This window comes from Myripristis murdjan, chromosome 19 (genome assembly GCF_902150065.1).
Source record: "Myripristis murdjan chromosome 19, fMyrMur1.1, whole genome shotgun sequence".
Lineage (NCBI taxonomy): Eukaryota > Metazoa > Chordata > Actinopteri > Holocentriformes > Holocentridae > Myripristis > Myripristis murdjan.
In genome coordinates this window covers 23,894,325-23,907,574 of record NC_043998.1, presented here as the reverse complement: position 1 = coordinate 23,907,574, position 13,250 = coordinate 23,894,325, and the positions used below count along the sequence as shown (strand labels likewise).

The 13,250-nt window shown below is 44.0% G+C and overlaps 1 protein-coding gene across 1 annotated transcript; it reads left to right on the top strand.

The window, feature by feature from the left end:
* Positions 1–419: 419 nt before the first annotated feature.
* On the top strand, positions 420–12,537 carry get4 (guided entry of tail-anchored proteins factor 4). The gene is made up of 9 exons (XM_030077323.1): positions 420–626; positions 2,339–2,417; positions 4,147–4,228; positions 4,764–4,913; positions 5,713–5,851; positions 6,128–6,268; positions 6,771–6,846; positions 6,933–7,005; positions 7,478–12,537. The coding sequence occupies exons 1-9, from the start codon at positions 484–486 to the stop codon at positions 7,570–7,572; spliced, it is 978 nt and encodes a 325-aa protein (XP_029933183.1). The 5' UTR covers positions 420–483; the 3' UTR covers positions 7,573–12,537.
* Positions 12,538–13,250: the final 713 nt, after the last annotated feature.

Genomic DNA, 13,250 nt, shown 5'->3' with positions numbered 1-13,250 from the left:
TGCATTGTATCCCTTATCTTTTGCCTATTGATACTTGTACCTTTTGTACACTTTTTATCCTTGTATACTTTTTATCATTTGGTACTTTTTATCCCTGTATACTTTTTATCATCTGGACACTTTTTATCCATGTCCCATGTTTGGAGCACCTCTGTCACTGTTATGTCACTGTCTCTGTCGATGTTGTAAATGTTGTCTGTGTGTGTGTGTAAGCAGCCATCTCTTTTAACTGCAACCAAATCTACCCTTGGGTACGAATAAAGTTACTTACTTACGGCGTCTATATAATTACACACATTAAAATAATCACTGGAATCAGATGGCAAGACACTTTATTGTGTAATTTTCCTCGGTAAACACTACTCTAACTCTTATCTTATTGTGACAGGTGAGAGTATTTGTACGGCGAGCGCGGAGGGTCAGTTTGAGGAAACGCGCTGCGGCTGTCAGCAGTCCGGTGGTCGGAGCCGCTGCGGAGCAACAATGATGTCGGAGCAGGAGTCCCTCAGGTGCTCCAGCGCCAGGAACCGCGGCGGGGTGCAGCGGGTCGAAGGCAAGCTGCGGGCCAGTGTAGAGAAGGGAGATTACTACGAAGCACATCAGATGTATAGGACTTTATTTTTTAGGTAAGGCTTGTTTTTTTACCTCTCCTTGTCGCTCCGCTCGGAATTATCATTCGGCTTCGAGGCCTGCCTGTTCCAGATCATTCCGCCTGTCAACCTTGCTCGCAACGTTTCCTGCTTTGTGATTGGTCGAGCCGCGCCGCTGTCCCGCCCACTCGCCTCGCTCCGTCCGTTTGTTTGGATAACCGCTCACGTCAATCTTTTAAAGGCACAAAATGGGACCGCTAAGTGTAGCTAGCTAGCTGGCTAGCACACTAGCTGCGTCGTTAAGCAACAAACTGACGTGCAGACATTAAAGTAGACATTAAAGTAGACATTAAAGCAGACAGTGTGTGTGTTTGTCGTCTTTTGGTCAACATATTTCACAGGTGGATTAGCGTCTGGCTGTTTGGCTAACCCGCTGTCATTTCCTAAACGCAGGATAGGTAGTTGTTGCTAGCGAGGTTAGCATCGCGGTTAGCCGCCTAGCCGCAGACTGTTAAATCAAACCAGACAAATACACGAATACTCATCATTTTTATTATCATTGTTTTTTAAAATTTGGCTTCTTGACTAACAAACGTGTAGGTTCTGCTGGCTAAATAACCTCAGAGCTCAGCGGCCTGTCCCTGTGGTGCTGATGGGAGCAGCCGGAGAGATGCAGCCCGGCGGAAACTGGGAAATAATGTCACTCAAGTATAAAGCTATTCAGACTGTGCTCATGATGTGTCACCCAATGCCAGGGTTGCCAGATCTATGAGACAAAAGCAGCCAAACAGCAACTCAAAACCAGCCCAAAACCCGCCCAACCGGGTATAAAAACGGCCCAAAAATCAGCCCAATACCAGAACTCAAAATATGCCCATAAAAATCCATATATGTTGCTTTTAAAGTCCAACAGCATTGCTATAATTGCAAAATGCACTATAATATCTATAAAATAACATCATTAACATTAAAGGCAATTTCCCAGGCAAAGGCAATTGAAAATCAATTCAGCTCACCTGTTAAACTGCTGGCTGTCTCCAACATAAAAAAGAACGGGAAAAAACTCCATGAACTTGAACTATTTACAGCGCTGTCCAGTTTCTTTTTAGACATGTTGAGATCCCTTGCCCTGGTCCCTGTCATACAGAACTGTACTGAACAAGGCCAGCATCTCTCTGGTGGGCTCAAACTCGTGGCAGCAGGTTTCATTAGTCATTCAAAAATATGAATCTTTATTCATAGGCATTATTCATCATCTGTATGCCACGGGTCTGCCCAAGCCCAACCCGCGGACCAAATTTGTTACCGCGGCAACACTTAAAAAGTAGCCCAATTTGGCGGAAAAAACGCGGACTTGGCAACCCTGCCCAATGCATTCATTTTATTAAATATTCATTATTATTTTAAGTAGGGTGACACCGTTTATTTAAGTCTAATGTTAATTAAGAAGTTTTAACGGTGTGTAAGATTCATATTGACTGTCAAAATAAAAAGGAAAGGAGGGATCTTGATGCCACAAGAGGTTAAACAGGTGATGAAATGTATAAAAATGAGTGAAATGCAAATTTTGAATCAGCTGCTCCATGGACCAGCTTGGTGTGCTGTACTGTGACTGAAGTGATATAATAAACCGGTTCATTCTGAGTTCATTGTCGAGGTCAAAGTGTGGAGGAGGACAGTCACTCGTCTGGTCCAAAGCGGTGGGAGTTTCAACCAAAACCAAACACCTTCACGTCTGTCTCCTGCAGGTACATGTCACAGGCCAAACACGCGGAGGCCCGGGAGCTCATGTACAATGGAGCGCTCCTCTTCTTCAGCTATAACCAGGTACCAGTCGCACCGTCCTGTGAACCTCCCTCTCTGAGTCTGTCTGAGTCTCAGAACAGAGCAAGGGCCAAGACACACTGCAGAGTTTCATGTAGGAATATGCTGTAGGAAATATTTGGACAGTTTTAACCAAGACTGTGAAGTTATTCAACAAGATAATCTAATTTTTATGCATGACAAAATTTACTTAGGGTGTGTCTTGTTGAATTTGTTAAGTAAACTGAGGCTGTGTTCAATGTAGGAGTGTGGAAGAAAAATGATTCACTTTAGTGATTCTTTATGTTTTTGTTTTTGTTTTGTTTTGTTTTTAATTATTGATGTAATTTAAAGTAAAGATGCTGGTATCATATGGAAAAAGACAACCTAAGGTGACAAAATATCGCTCCAAAGTTTGGCTAAATGTTGGCTAGGGGAAAATCTGCCCTGCGTTCCAAATCGCATACTTATACTTTTTACTTTTAGTATGTACTGCAGCTGCCCTTAAAAAGTATGTAGTTTAGTATGTATTGGGACATACTAATTCTTTTTTTCCCTACTAAATAGTATGGTAGTATGGGTATTGGAACGCAGGGCTGGTATATCCATTTCCAGCGGGGTCCCTTGACCTCTGACCTCCAGCTGTGTGAATGCAAATGGGTTCTCTCCCCTTTGCAGACACGCCCACCTTCTGCTAATCCCATGCAGTTTGGGCCCCAAAGCCTGCAGTCCACATGTGTTCTTGTGGCCTGTTGTAAAATGGTGTGTGTGTGCAGACTGGGGCCTAAACAGTCTTGGAGCTGCATCAGTTGGCTTTGACTGGAAAGCTGAGACTCTTGTGGATTCAATGAGCCACATTTGATTCCTGTGTGATGATGTTGGCCCCCATAGCAGCCATTTCACTGCAGGCAGAGACTTTTGTCACACTGGAGGTCGCTGGAGAAAATGACCTCTAGTGACCTCTAGGACAGTGTTCCCCAACCCGGTCCTCAAGGGCCGCCTGTCCTGCAGGTTTTTGTTTCAGCTCTGCTCTTTCACACCTGATCCATTTAAGGGCTTCATGCTGATTGGTTGATGCAGATCTACCTGAACAGGGCGTGCAGGAAGATGCTTGGGCCTTAATTGGGTCAGAGGACTGGGTTGGGGAACACTGCTGTAGGATAATCACAGCCTCATGAAACTTTGCAGACACAAACTAGATGATAATTGAGAAAACAAAAAATTGTAATAAATGGTAAAATTGAATCGCAGCACTTAAGAATTGGCACCCAAGTATCGTGATAGTGTTGAATCGGGAGATAAGCATATCACCCCAGCCCTAATGTGAGCACAAAGGCAGAAACGGGCCAGGAAGATGTTTTCCATTGTTCTTTCTCTTAGTTTAAGAGGAAATTGATCATTATTCATCATTATTATATCATTATTCATTATTAATAGAGCCAAGAAATCCATTCTTAAACCCGTTTCAACTACAGGCCTTTCTTCAGACAGATCATTCATACCATAAAAAAGTCTTTGTCTGTACATCCCTGGTTCCTAAGGCTGACCCATGTTGGCAGCTCAAAGCTTAGCAGGATAATTGACTGATATTCTGCTCGTGCATTGCAGATGAAATGTGAAATGTGACCGTGCACGTTTCAGCATCATCATCGCTCAGGCCTCCAGAGAGTCGGTCTGAACGTGTTCTGTGGATTCTACATAACCTCTGAAAGAAAAGACGGTTGACAGCTGCCCTGTTGTTTTCCCTCCACAGCAAAACAGTGCAGCCGATCTGTCCATGCTAGTACTAGAGTCTTTGGAGAAATCGGAGACAAAAGTTGAAGATGACATATTAGGTGAGTGTCTGCTGTCAGTCGTGAAAAAAGCTTCCCTTTCATCTGCAAAGCTCCCTGCCCCAGTGTAAGTCTGAAGATCAGATGTTCCAGCTGCGTTTTTAGGCTTTTTCGCTCCTGATTGATGCTGCTGTTGTTTTCTCTGCTGAGATCTGATGGTTTAATGTGCCCTTGCTTATTGTTATGGTTCAAAAATAAATTCAGAAATCATGACCCTTCTATGAAGCAGCACTTGTTTAAAAAAAAAAAAAAATTTAAACTTTTAAAATAGATGTTTTCTGTCGGTACTGAGCAAAGGAAGAAGAAGTTGTGATGTTACTGAAATGAAGCTGCTGCCAACTGAATTTAGAAACAGAAGTTTATGTTCTGATATGTTTTAATAGTTTTGCATGTTTGTGTTTAAACGCAGCACAGCGCAGGCTTCCATCAGGGCTGTAAACACGAGTTGCTGTGTGGTGTTCTGCTTCACACACTGCTGTCGTTGCATTGTTGGTTGTGTGTGTGTGTGTGTGTGTGTGTGTGTGTGTGTGTTAACCAGAGCACCTGGCTAAGCTCTTCAGCCTGATGGACCCCAACTCCCCGGAGAGAGTAGCGTTTGTGTCCAGAGCCCTCAAATGGTCCACAGGCGGCTCCGGCAAGCTGGGCCACCCAAAACTCCACCAGCTGCTGGCCGTCACCTTGTGGAAAGGTAACGCACAACCAGCAGGAAGAGAAGGTGTTGCATTTGTGTCACAATGAGTCACAACATACAGATTCAGCTCAACACGGTCTGAACCCTGCAGCGGCCCAAGTTGGAAATTTGTTCTGCAGGCGGAGGTTTAAAGTCCTTTTAACTCTTGTAATGAACATATGGTAATTTAGTTTAAAGAAATTACCACTTAAAAACATATTTAATTACATTCTTGTTGTTAATATTTCCTTACAAACAGGAAATCATAAGTAGTGACTTCCTTGTGTGCCAGGAGGTGACATGAAAACTCAAACCACTGAAACCAGTACAGGTTTTTGGACAGTCCCTCCTAAGCTGAGGTCCTGTTTATGTTTCCCTCCACGTCCCGTCCTGCGTCCTGTTTGAGCAGGAAACACATGATCACATCCCCGCTCCAAAACCTGTCAGCTGTGAAAACACATGATAACAAGATCTGACAGTGATCACACCCAAACTGCGAGAAGCAGAATGCATCATGGGTAAAATACGCTGAAGCATGGATCATGTTCCCCAGAGAACAAAACGACCGCTCCCACACGGCCCGTGTTAACAAATTATTGTTTGTTTGAAATTTCGCTGAATCAAGATGTAAATTCAGTTAAGTGACGTCTCGTCCTCAGAGTCGACCAGAAAGAGACGCACTTCAGATTTGGAAACATCCTTGTATCTGCATGTTGGTTCACACAGACACGGCTGGCAAAGTTTTCCATGTCTCAGATTTTCACGTCTGTCGAGTCCAGCCTCGGTCACCAACACGTCTTCGTTCCTGTGTCCTCAGAGCAAAACTACAGCGAGTCTCGTTACCACTTCCTGCACTCGTCGGACGGGGAGGGCTGTGCCCAGATGCTGGTGGAGTATTCGGCGTCGCGGGGTTTCCGCAGCGAGGTCGACATGTTTGTGGCGCAGGCCGTCCTACAGTAAGAGCATCATAACCTCTGCATTCAGGATGTCCTGATGTGTACATCTGATACCGGTCAAAAATCAGTTTAGTATGAGAGCATTTCCATCACACTAAGATGTGATGCCAACTGCACTAGTTGGTTTTTGCATATTGATAAGTCTGTGCATTTTTAATGAGGCAGAGAGGGATTTTTCATGAAAAAAAACTCTTTAATATGGATGAGCAGAGATTATTTTAGGGCTTAATGAACGACGTGTTCATGCCGTCCTCTCGTCTCTCTGTGACCCTGCAGGTTCCTCTGCCTAAAGAACAAAAACAGCGCTTCCGTGGTGTTCAGCACGTACACAGAGAAACACCCGTCCATAGAGAAAGGCCCTCCCTTCGTCCAGCCGCTGCTCAACTTCATCTGGTTTCTGCTGCTGGCAGTGGACGGGTGAGACTCACTCCTCATTTACACCACAGTCTGTGCTTTACTCTGCTCAGACAGCAGCGGTGCAGTTAGAGGGCGAACATCTGCACCCGAGTCCTGCAGTGAATCACTGAGTCCACATCAGACCGTCTCAAACACCTTCACTTCACAAAGCAAGAGGCTGCAAGGATTTCATCAGAGTGCTGCTGTTTTCTGATCCTGAGCCAAATTTAAAGGAATAATCAGCGTTTTGGGCAAAAATCCCCTTTTCCCGCCTTCCCCAGTCTGAGACGAGCTGTTGGCTAGAGGAGAGAATGGTATCAAACATCAGTCGGGAAAAGGGGATTCTGCCCAAATCGTTGCAGTATTCCTTTAAGCCGAGTAATCACCCCACGTGATCGGTGTGTGTGTGTATATATATGTAGATAGATAGATAAAAATATTCTGAGAAACAAAAGTGAAGTGTTGTGGTGAGGCCGGGGTTTTAGGCTGATCTGTTACCAGCGTGTCCTCTCTTGTCTTCCAGGGGTAAATTAACAGTCTTCACTGTGCTTTGTGAGCAATATCAGCCTTCCCTGAAGAGGGACCCCATGTATAACGAGGTGAGATTTAACCTGCAGAGAAATGCCTGTGACCAGCGTCTGCTGTGTGTCTGAGCCTCCTGACGCCGCCTCTCTTTGCTCCTCAGTATCTGGACAGAATAGGACAGCTTTTCTTCGGCGTGCCGCCCAAACAGTCTTCATCATACGGTGGCCTGCTAGGTGAGGAGACAGCATGCTGCTCATTTGAGTTAACAATTACAAACTGTAATCTTTTTCAAAAAGTGCTCTGTAAATAGTTATTATTACTAATTAAGTATGTGACTTTTTCCAAGAACTTTGCAGTTTCACACTAAATTAGGCTTTTTTTCTGCTTCATCACAACTTTAATCAGCAGAAGTGAAAGTGATTTTGATATAAACCACTCTGCACAACTCACCATGCAGAAGACATTGAAACTGTGTCTGTGTGTGTGTGTGTGTGTGTGTGTGTGTGTGTGTTTTCCTAGTTGTACTCATTGAATTATCCTGTATTACAAATATCTTAAATTCAGTATATAATAAAGGTGCTTTTAAATAAATGTGCAACCTTTCAGTCATCAGGCTGAGGATTTGATGGATTGGATTGATCTGCTATACTGCTATCTGCTGCTGTGTCATGGTTACTGATGATGTCATCACACCGCGTCCCGTAGGTAACCTGCTGAACAGCCTGATGGGTTCGGGCGAGGACGAGGAGGCGGCGGCCGAGGAGGCGCAGGAGGACAGCAGCCCCATCGAGCTGGACTGAGCCGGCAGAGAACAAGGAGAAGCCCTCCCAGCCCCCGCCCATCCATCACCGGGTGCTGGGTGGGCGGGGTCCCAGTCCCACGAGGGCGTGCTGTTTCACAAAAACCCGCCGTAACCCCGCCCATCCAGTCCGAAATCAGAACAAATATCAGGCCGCCAAAAGCCCCTCTGCACCGCCGGGACTGACTGCGCCAAACTGCAAACTCTTCCCCTGTTGAATTATTCTAATTATAAAATGATATTATATATATATTATTTTGTTTCAATCATTTATTTTGGTTAGGTTTGGAACTCTTGTCTCTCTCTCTCTCTGTAGGCTCTATGATTTTTGAACGAGAGATAACACACATGTCGATTTCTCCCTCGTCTTTTTTTTTGCCCTCTAGTTTGTCTGTTAGCTTCATGGACAGCAACACAAAAGAAAGTAAAAAAAAAAAAAAAAAGAAAAAGGTAAAGAGAGACGCCCAGAGAGCGCGGTGTCACTTTGAGAAATACCCCCCCTCCACACGGCTCCTCCTCGTGGTTTCCTGAATGTCTCCAGTGCTCATACAGATGGATCCATTGCAGAAGTCGCACTTTTTTTCAAATTCTGCTTTTCTGAACTACTGAGCTCGTTACAATTTTCCCCGTTTTTTCTGCTGTCAGAAGATGAGAGTTTACCGATTTGGTGTTTCCGTGTGACATCAGAGAAAGATGTCTGCAGGATAAATGCATGAAGGAAGACTTCTACAATGGTTACAGCTGTAAAGATACAAGAATTAATATCCGTTGTGAATCAAACAGACGACTTTAGGTGCTCCTGGACGGATTTACATTCTTTTTTTTTTTCTTTTTTTTCTTTTTTTTCTTTTTGGATGAAGGTAGTCTGACTTTTAAAGCATTAACTGGTCATATTCCACCTGATTCTGGCCAACATCTCCTTCTCCTTCATTATAAAGCTTGCCAAGATGTGTTACTCTCCAGTGCTGTCTAATAAACCAGTGGACTCCCAGAAAACCAAAATGCAAACCATCAAAGCCGTTCTTTTGCAGCACTTTGAGCGATGTGACGTGTTGGTAACCAGCCTGATTTGTCCCTGTCGGCTTTACGTAGCTCGTATTTGGGCCGTGTGTGTGTGTGTGAGAGAGAGCCGGACAGTGTAGCAGAGAGCCAGCTAGCGTTTTCTAAAAGTTGAAAGTATCCTGCTTACAGTCCTCACCGCAGCACCGCCACCTTAACAAAAGACTCTGGACGTTCCTCGTTAAAAATACAGGAAAAGTCGCGCAAATTTTTCCGGATCTGGTTATTTTTGGAGGGCAGTGTCAGCCAATCAGGGGCCACCAGCAAAAAACCCAAACATATTAGGCGTGGCAGGCGGCGCTTTTTCATTTGTCATCGCACGTTTCTGTAATAATGTTTGATTTATGTGAGAGAAAACAACCGAAATGCAGACACACAACAACAAAAACAATGTTTCATTACAATATGTATTTCACATTTGGACTTTAAAGGAGGGGCGGAGCCTTTAAAGGGCCACACAGCCGCGTTGGTAACGAGGCGTAAATCACTAAAAACCAGGCCTTTTCACTCCAGCTGACGTGAGTGTGGCTGCTGTTTTTCTACAAAGCAAATAGTGCCGGGTGTCGGGTCGTGGATAAACGGAGTATTTACAGCACAGTACAGACTGAGGGACGCTCCTTTGGTCATGTAGGTTTTGTTCTGGACGTCTGAATCCTGAAAAACAACCTGAAAGTTTCGGTCTCAGACTTTACTGATGAAATTTTGGCGGGATGGGAGGAAATAACCGAAAAAAAAAAACATCTTGGTGTTTGGGTGAATTCAGCAAGAGGTTCAACTCTCGGTCGGCTCGTCCCAGCACTTGCGAGAGGCGGATCGAGTCTTTTCCTTTTTCGTTTTCCTCCTTTCTCTCCTCCTCTGAGCCGACCGAGCCTCCCGTCTGCTCGTCTACATTTCTCTCCTTTCTTTCGCCCGTCAAAACTCCTCAGAGGCTCGATCGCTGCTCGGTCATTATCATACACAGGAATTACTTTGTGTTCTTTCATATCGGTGTATCTGGACTCCATGCTTGAGTGCATGTGTGTGTGTGTGTGTGTGTTTGGGTTGTGCACACACTCTGCATGCTCATATGAATGCAACCTGTCCCGTTTCCTCTGTCCTGTTGAATTTCTCCAGTTTCGGCTTTGTCCCGATCCTCAGATCAGAAAGTCTGACAACTAAAAGGACTAACCTGCAGCTGCTCCGGCACAGAGCTGTGTGTCAGGTGTGTGTCAGGTGTGTGTTTCCAGTGTTGGTGTGTGTGAAGCCGTCGTATGAATCTGCCTTCATGCGTTTGTCCTGCAGCAGCAGCAGCAGACAGTCATTAACTTTATCGCTTTATAGTATAAAAAGGATAAAACTGCTGACGAGTGTGGAAAGTGTGACGTTTGGCTTTACTTTCTAACATTTTATTTTGTTCACTCATGTTTTTTTTTTTTCTCCATTAAATCATTTAAAGCCAGCTGGAGTTTCTTTTTGCTGTTGAACCGACGAGGCGGGTCGCTCCTCTCCGCCTTGAAGAGCTGAGAGAGTTTTAGTTTAAGAGTCTCCTGATGGTCTGAACGCTGCCGGAGGCTCTGGACCGAAGTGAGATTCTGGAGGAAACTTGTTTAATGTTACAGCGCAGAATATCAGCTACTGGCAGCCTCAACCTGCAGAATATCAGCATTCAGATCCGCTTTCAACAAGTCATATCTGAGGAAGCCCATTCCTGCCACATGAAAAAAATAATAAAGCAAGCCTGTTGTCCCTCACTAACAGTGCAGGTTCTCTCCCCTTGCACTTTGACCAGTAGAGTCATTAGAGCTGATAGTGCTGGTCTAGAATCAGCAATAAGGAGCACAGCTAGAAGTGGGCGTGGCCTTGTGTCGACCAACTTGTCGGCAGCGACACGACGAGTCAGAGGACACCCCACATGACCCACTTTGGATACCCCCCCCCCCCGAAAAGTGGGTGTGGCCTGTGAGGAAATGGGCGTGGCCCGACCCGTGTGAGAAGTTAGTATGTATCTCCTTGGTGTAAGACTAAACTTGCATCCAAATTTTAAGGTGATAATCTCATCTGTGAGAAGTTCTGACTTTTTGTGCACGGCCACGCCCACGGCCACGCCCCCTTTTGGCCGAAATATTCGGCACTTCTTCGTTTTCCCGTGACCAAACTTTGAGCTTCCAGTTGGAAGTCATACCAACTGTCTGACAAACAGACACACACAGATTCATCTTCCCCTCCAAAACGGCTAAATTGTGAGTTTTCCTCTCACAGTTTTGACTAAATATAGAATCGAGAAATGGTTCACAGCTGTGGAAAAAAAAAATACAGTCTAATGAAGGTACTGTTGTGAGGGGGAAAAAGGACAAATGAGAAAAAAAAAATCTGATTTCTGAATTGCAATTGAAAGAGGAAAATGCCACAATTCAGTCACAAGTTGCTTTATGATTATTATTTTTTTAATTTTTCATGTGGCCAGAATCTGCTTCCATACACACCGGCTCCTTACCAGACACACAAACAGCAACCTGATGGATCTTTTCAGCTGATGAGAGCAAACTGATTGTATTTTCTGTTTTATTTATTTTTCTCTGAGCCGTTCCTCTTATCGGAGCCGGCTTTGAAAAACTGTGTGTGTGTGTGTGTGTGTGAGATTTCTGCAGCAGAACACACACACACTCGTCCTCACTCCTCCTCATCGCCCGGTGTGTTGGAGCAGCGCAGGTCTTGTCCGGCTCTGCTGTGTTTTTTTTTTTTGTTTGTTTGTTTTTTCCATACAAACAGAAATCCTGCTCGCGCTCCAGACGGCCCTGAAGGTGTCAGTCCTGCCTGTAAAATACTAAAACACACCGTTTTACACGCTAGAAAAAAAAAAAAAAAAAAAACTAGGACAGTCCAGAGGTCTTCCAGTGTCCAATAGTGTTTCTTTACTTCATTTGAAGTGTGTGTGTGTGTGTGTGTGTGTGTCAGAGCGCTGCAGGAGGACGAGGCGGGGTGCGGGTGAATTGTGAATGTTTGTGAGCTGCAGTTTATTTAAAGCTGCTGGTGAAGAGGCCGAGTGTGACGAGGAAAAGCAGCCGTCACCAGAGATATTTCACTTGGAGATTTAAAAAATAAAAGCCTTTTACTTTGAAAAGGCTGTAGACACATCTCCGGCCTGAAGTCCTGTCTGTAAGCTATTAGAAAAAAAATTGAAAGCATGATTATGTCCTCAGAAATAACTCCAGTAACTCCAACGGAAACGTGGGATTTTTGATTCAGAAGTCAAAATTCACAAACGGTGGATTTTCTCATTTTAGGAAAAACACAAACTGTTTGGAAAATGGGGCATAAAATCTGGTGGAATTTATCTTTAGTGGTAAAAAGTAAAATAAAGTATCTCTGGTGATCTTGTTCCCGCTCTGTTCCACCAGTCAGGTGTGTGTGTTTTTAAAGGGCGGTTCCGTCAAAACTGACTTTTAGGTTGATGTAAACGCTTTTTCAATGAGTTCAAGGAAAACCGAGTCGCTCAGTGTCACATCATTAAATTAAATTAAATTAAATTAAATCTGTGCTGCTTACAGGAAACTGATGGACAGGCGTATCAAACAGAAACACAGTTTATTCAGAATTTTAATAATAATTTTCCTTGATGTTGAGAGTCAAAACACACAAAGTGAGAAAAGGGAATGGAGGCGTTTTGGTTTCTGCAGCCTAAAAGTCCGTTTTGGTGGAATTTGCTTTGAATGATCTTAAAGTGTGTGTGTTTGTGAGTGTGTGTGTGTGTGTGTGTGTGTGTATAGATGAGTGACCAAAGGCTTAGTCATGTGTGAACGTCATCACAGTTGTTTGCTTTTTTTTTTTTCTGTTGTTGTTTTTGATATTTTTTTTCCTTTGAATGCTAACGGGGATTGTTTGCCTTTTCGATGATTCACTAATGGAGTAAATAAACCATAAGCGATTAGACTTTGTCAAAGTCTGTGTGCCTGCTCCTCTACACACACACACACACACACACACACATTGCGGTGTGCAAAAACACACTCTTACCTAATAATATAAAAAGCTGACTGTACCTGGAACCTGAAACACATTTACTGACACAGTGAATATTATGATCCTACAAATAATATATAGAAATTTAAAAATGTTTACCTGGATTGCCTTTGAATGTCAAGCATTTCATAAGTATTTAACCCTTTGTTACCGGAGTAAACTGGCATGATTATTCTCAAAAACAAGGCAGAAGAGGCAACGAACAACTCAGCAAGACATGAACTGAGAATTTGCAGGAAATTAGAAAAAGGCTGCAAGAGGACGACCTGGAAATCAGCCAAGAAAAGAAAGAAAGAAAAATGTCCATAAATAAATAAATGTACAAAACAGGATTAAATAATTGTAAGAGGACCAAAAACTTGTTTTGTAAATTATGTTACAGGAAGAAATCTTACCTCTTTGGGTGATGTCAGTGGGTCAGTCGGTCCTCAGGTGAAGCCCAGAACCTGCTGCTGCGTCCTGGTCCACAGGTGTGAGGCCTCCCTCCCTCCTCCTCCTCCTCATTTAGAGGAAATGCTTCAAAATGCACCTTGAAACTGCTTGAATGTGTTTTTGGAAAAGGTGCAGCGGCCCTGCACGTCACTCAGGTGTCCAAAACTGAAACTGTCAGCCTGACGGTGT

What these genes read in the sequence shown, in the direction of transcription:
- get4 (XM_030077323.1), top strand. Translation starts at nt 484, where the DNA reads ATGATGTCGGAGCAGGAGTCCCTCAGGTGCTCCAGCGCCAGGAACCGC. An exon ending in GTGGCGCAGGCCGTCCTACA is followed by an intron (nt 5,852 to 6,127) that starts GTAAGAGCATCA and finishes GTGACCCTGCAG; the next exon opens with GTTCCTCTGCCTAAAGAACA. An exon ending in GGGACCCCATGTATAACGAG is followed by an intron (nt 6,847 to 6,932) that starts GTGAGATTTAAC and finishes TTTGCTCCTCAG; the next exon opens with TATCTGGACAGAATAGGACA.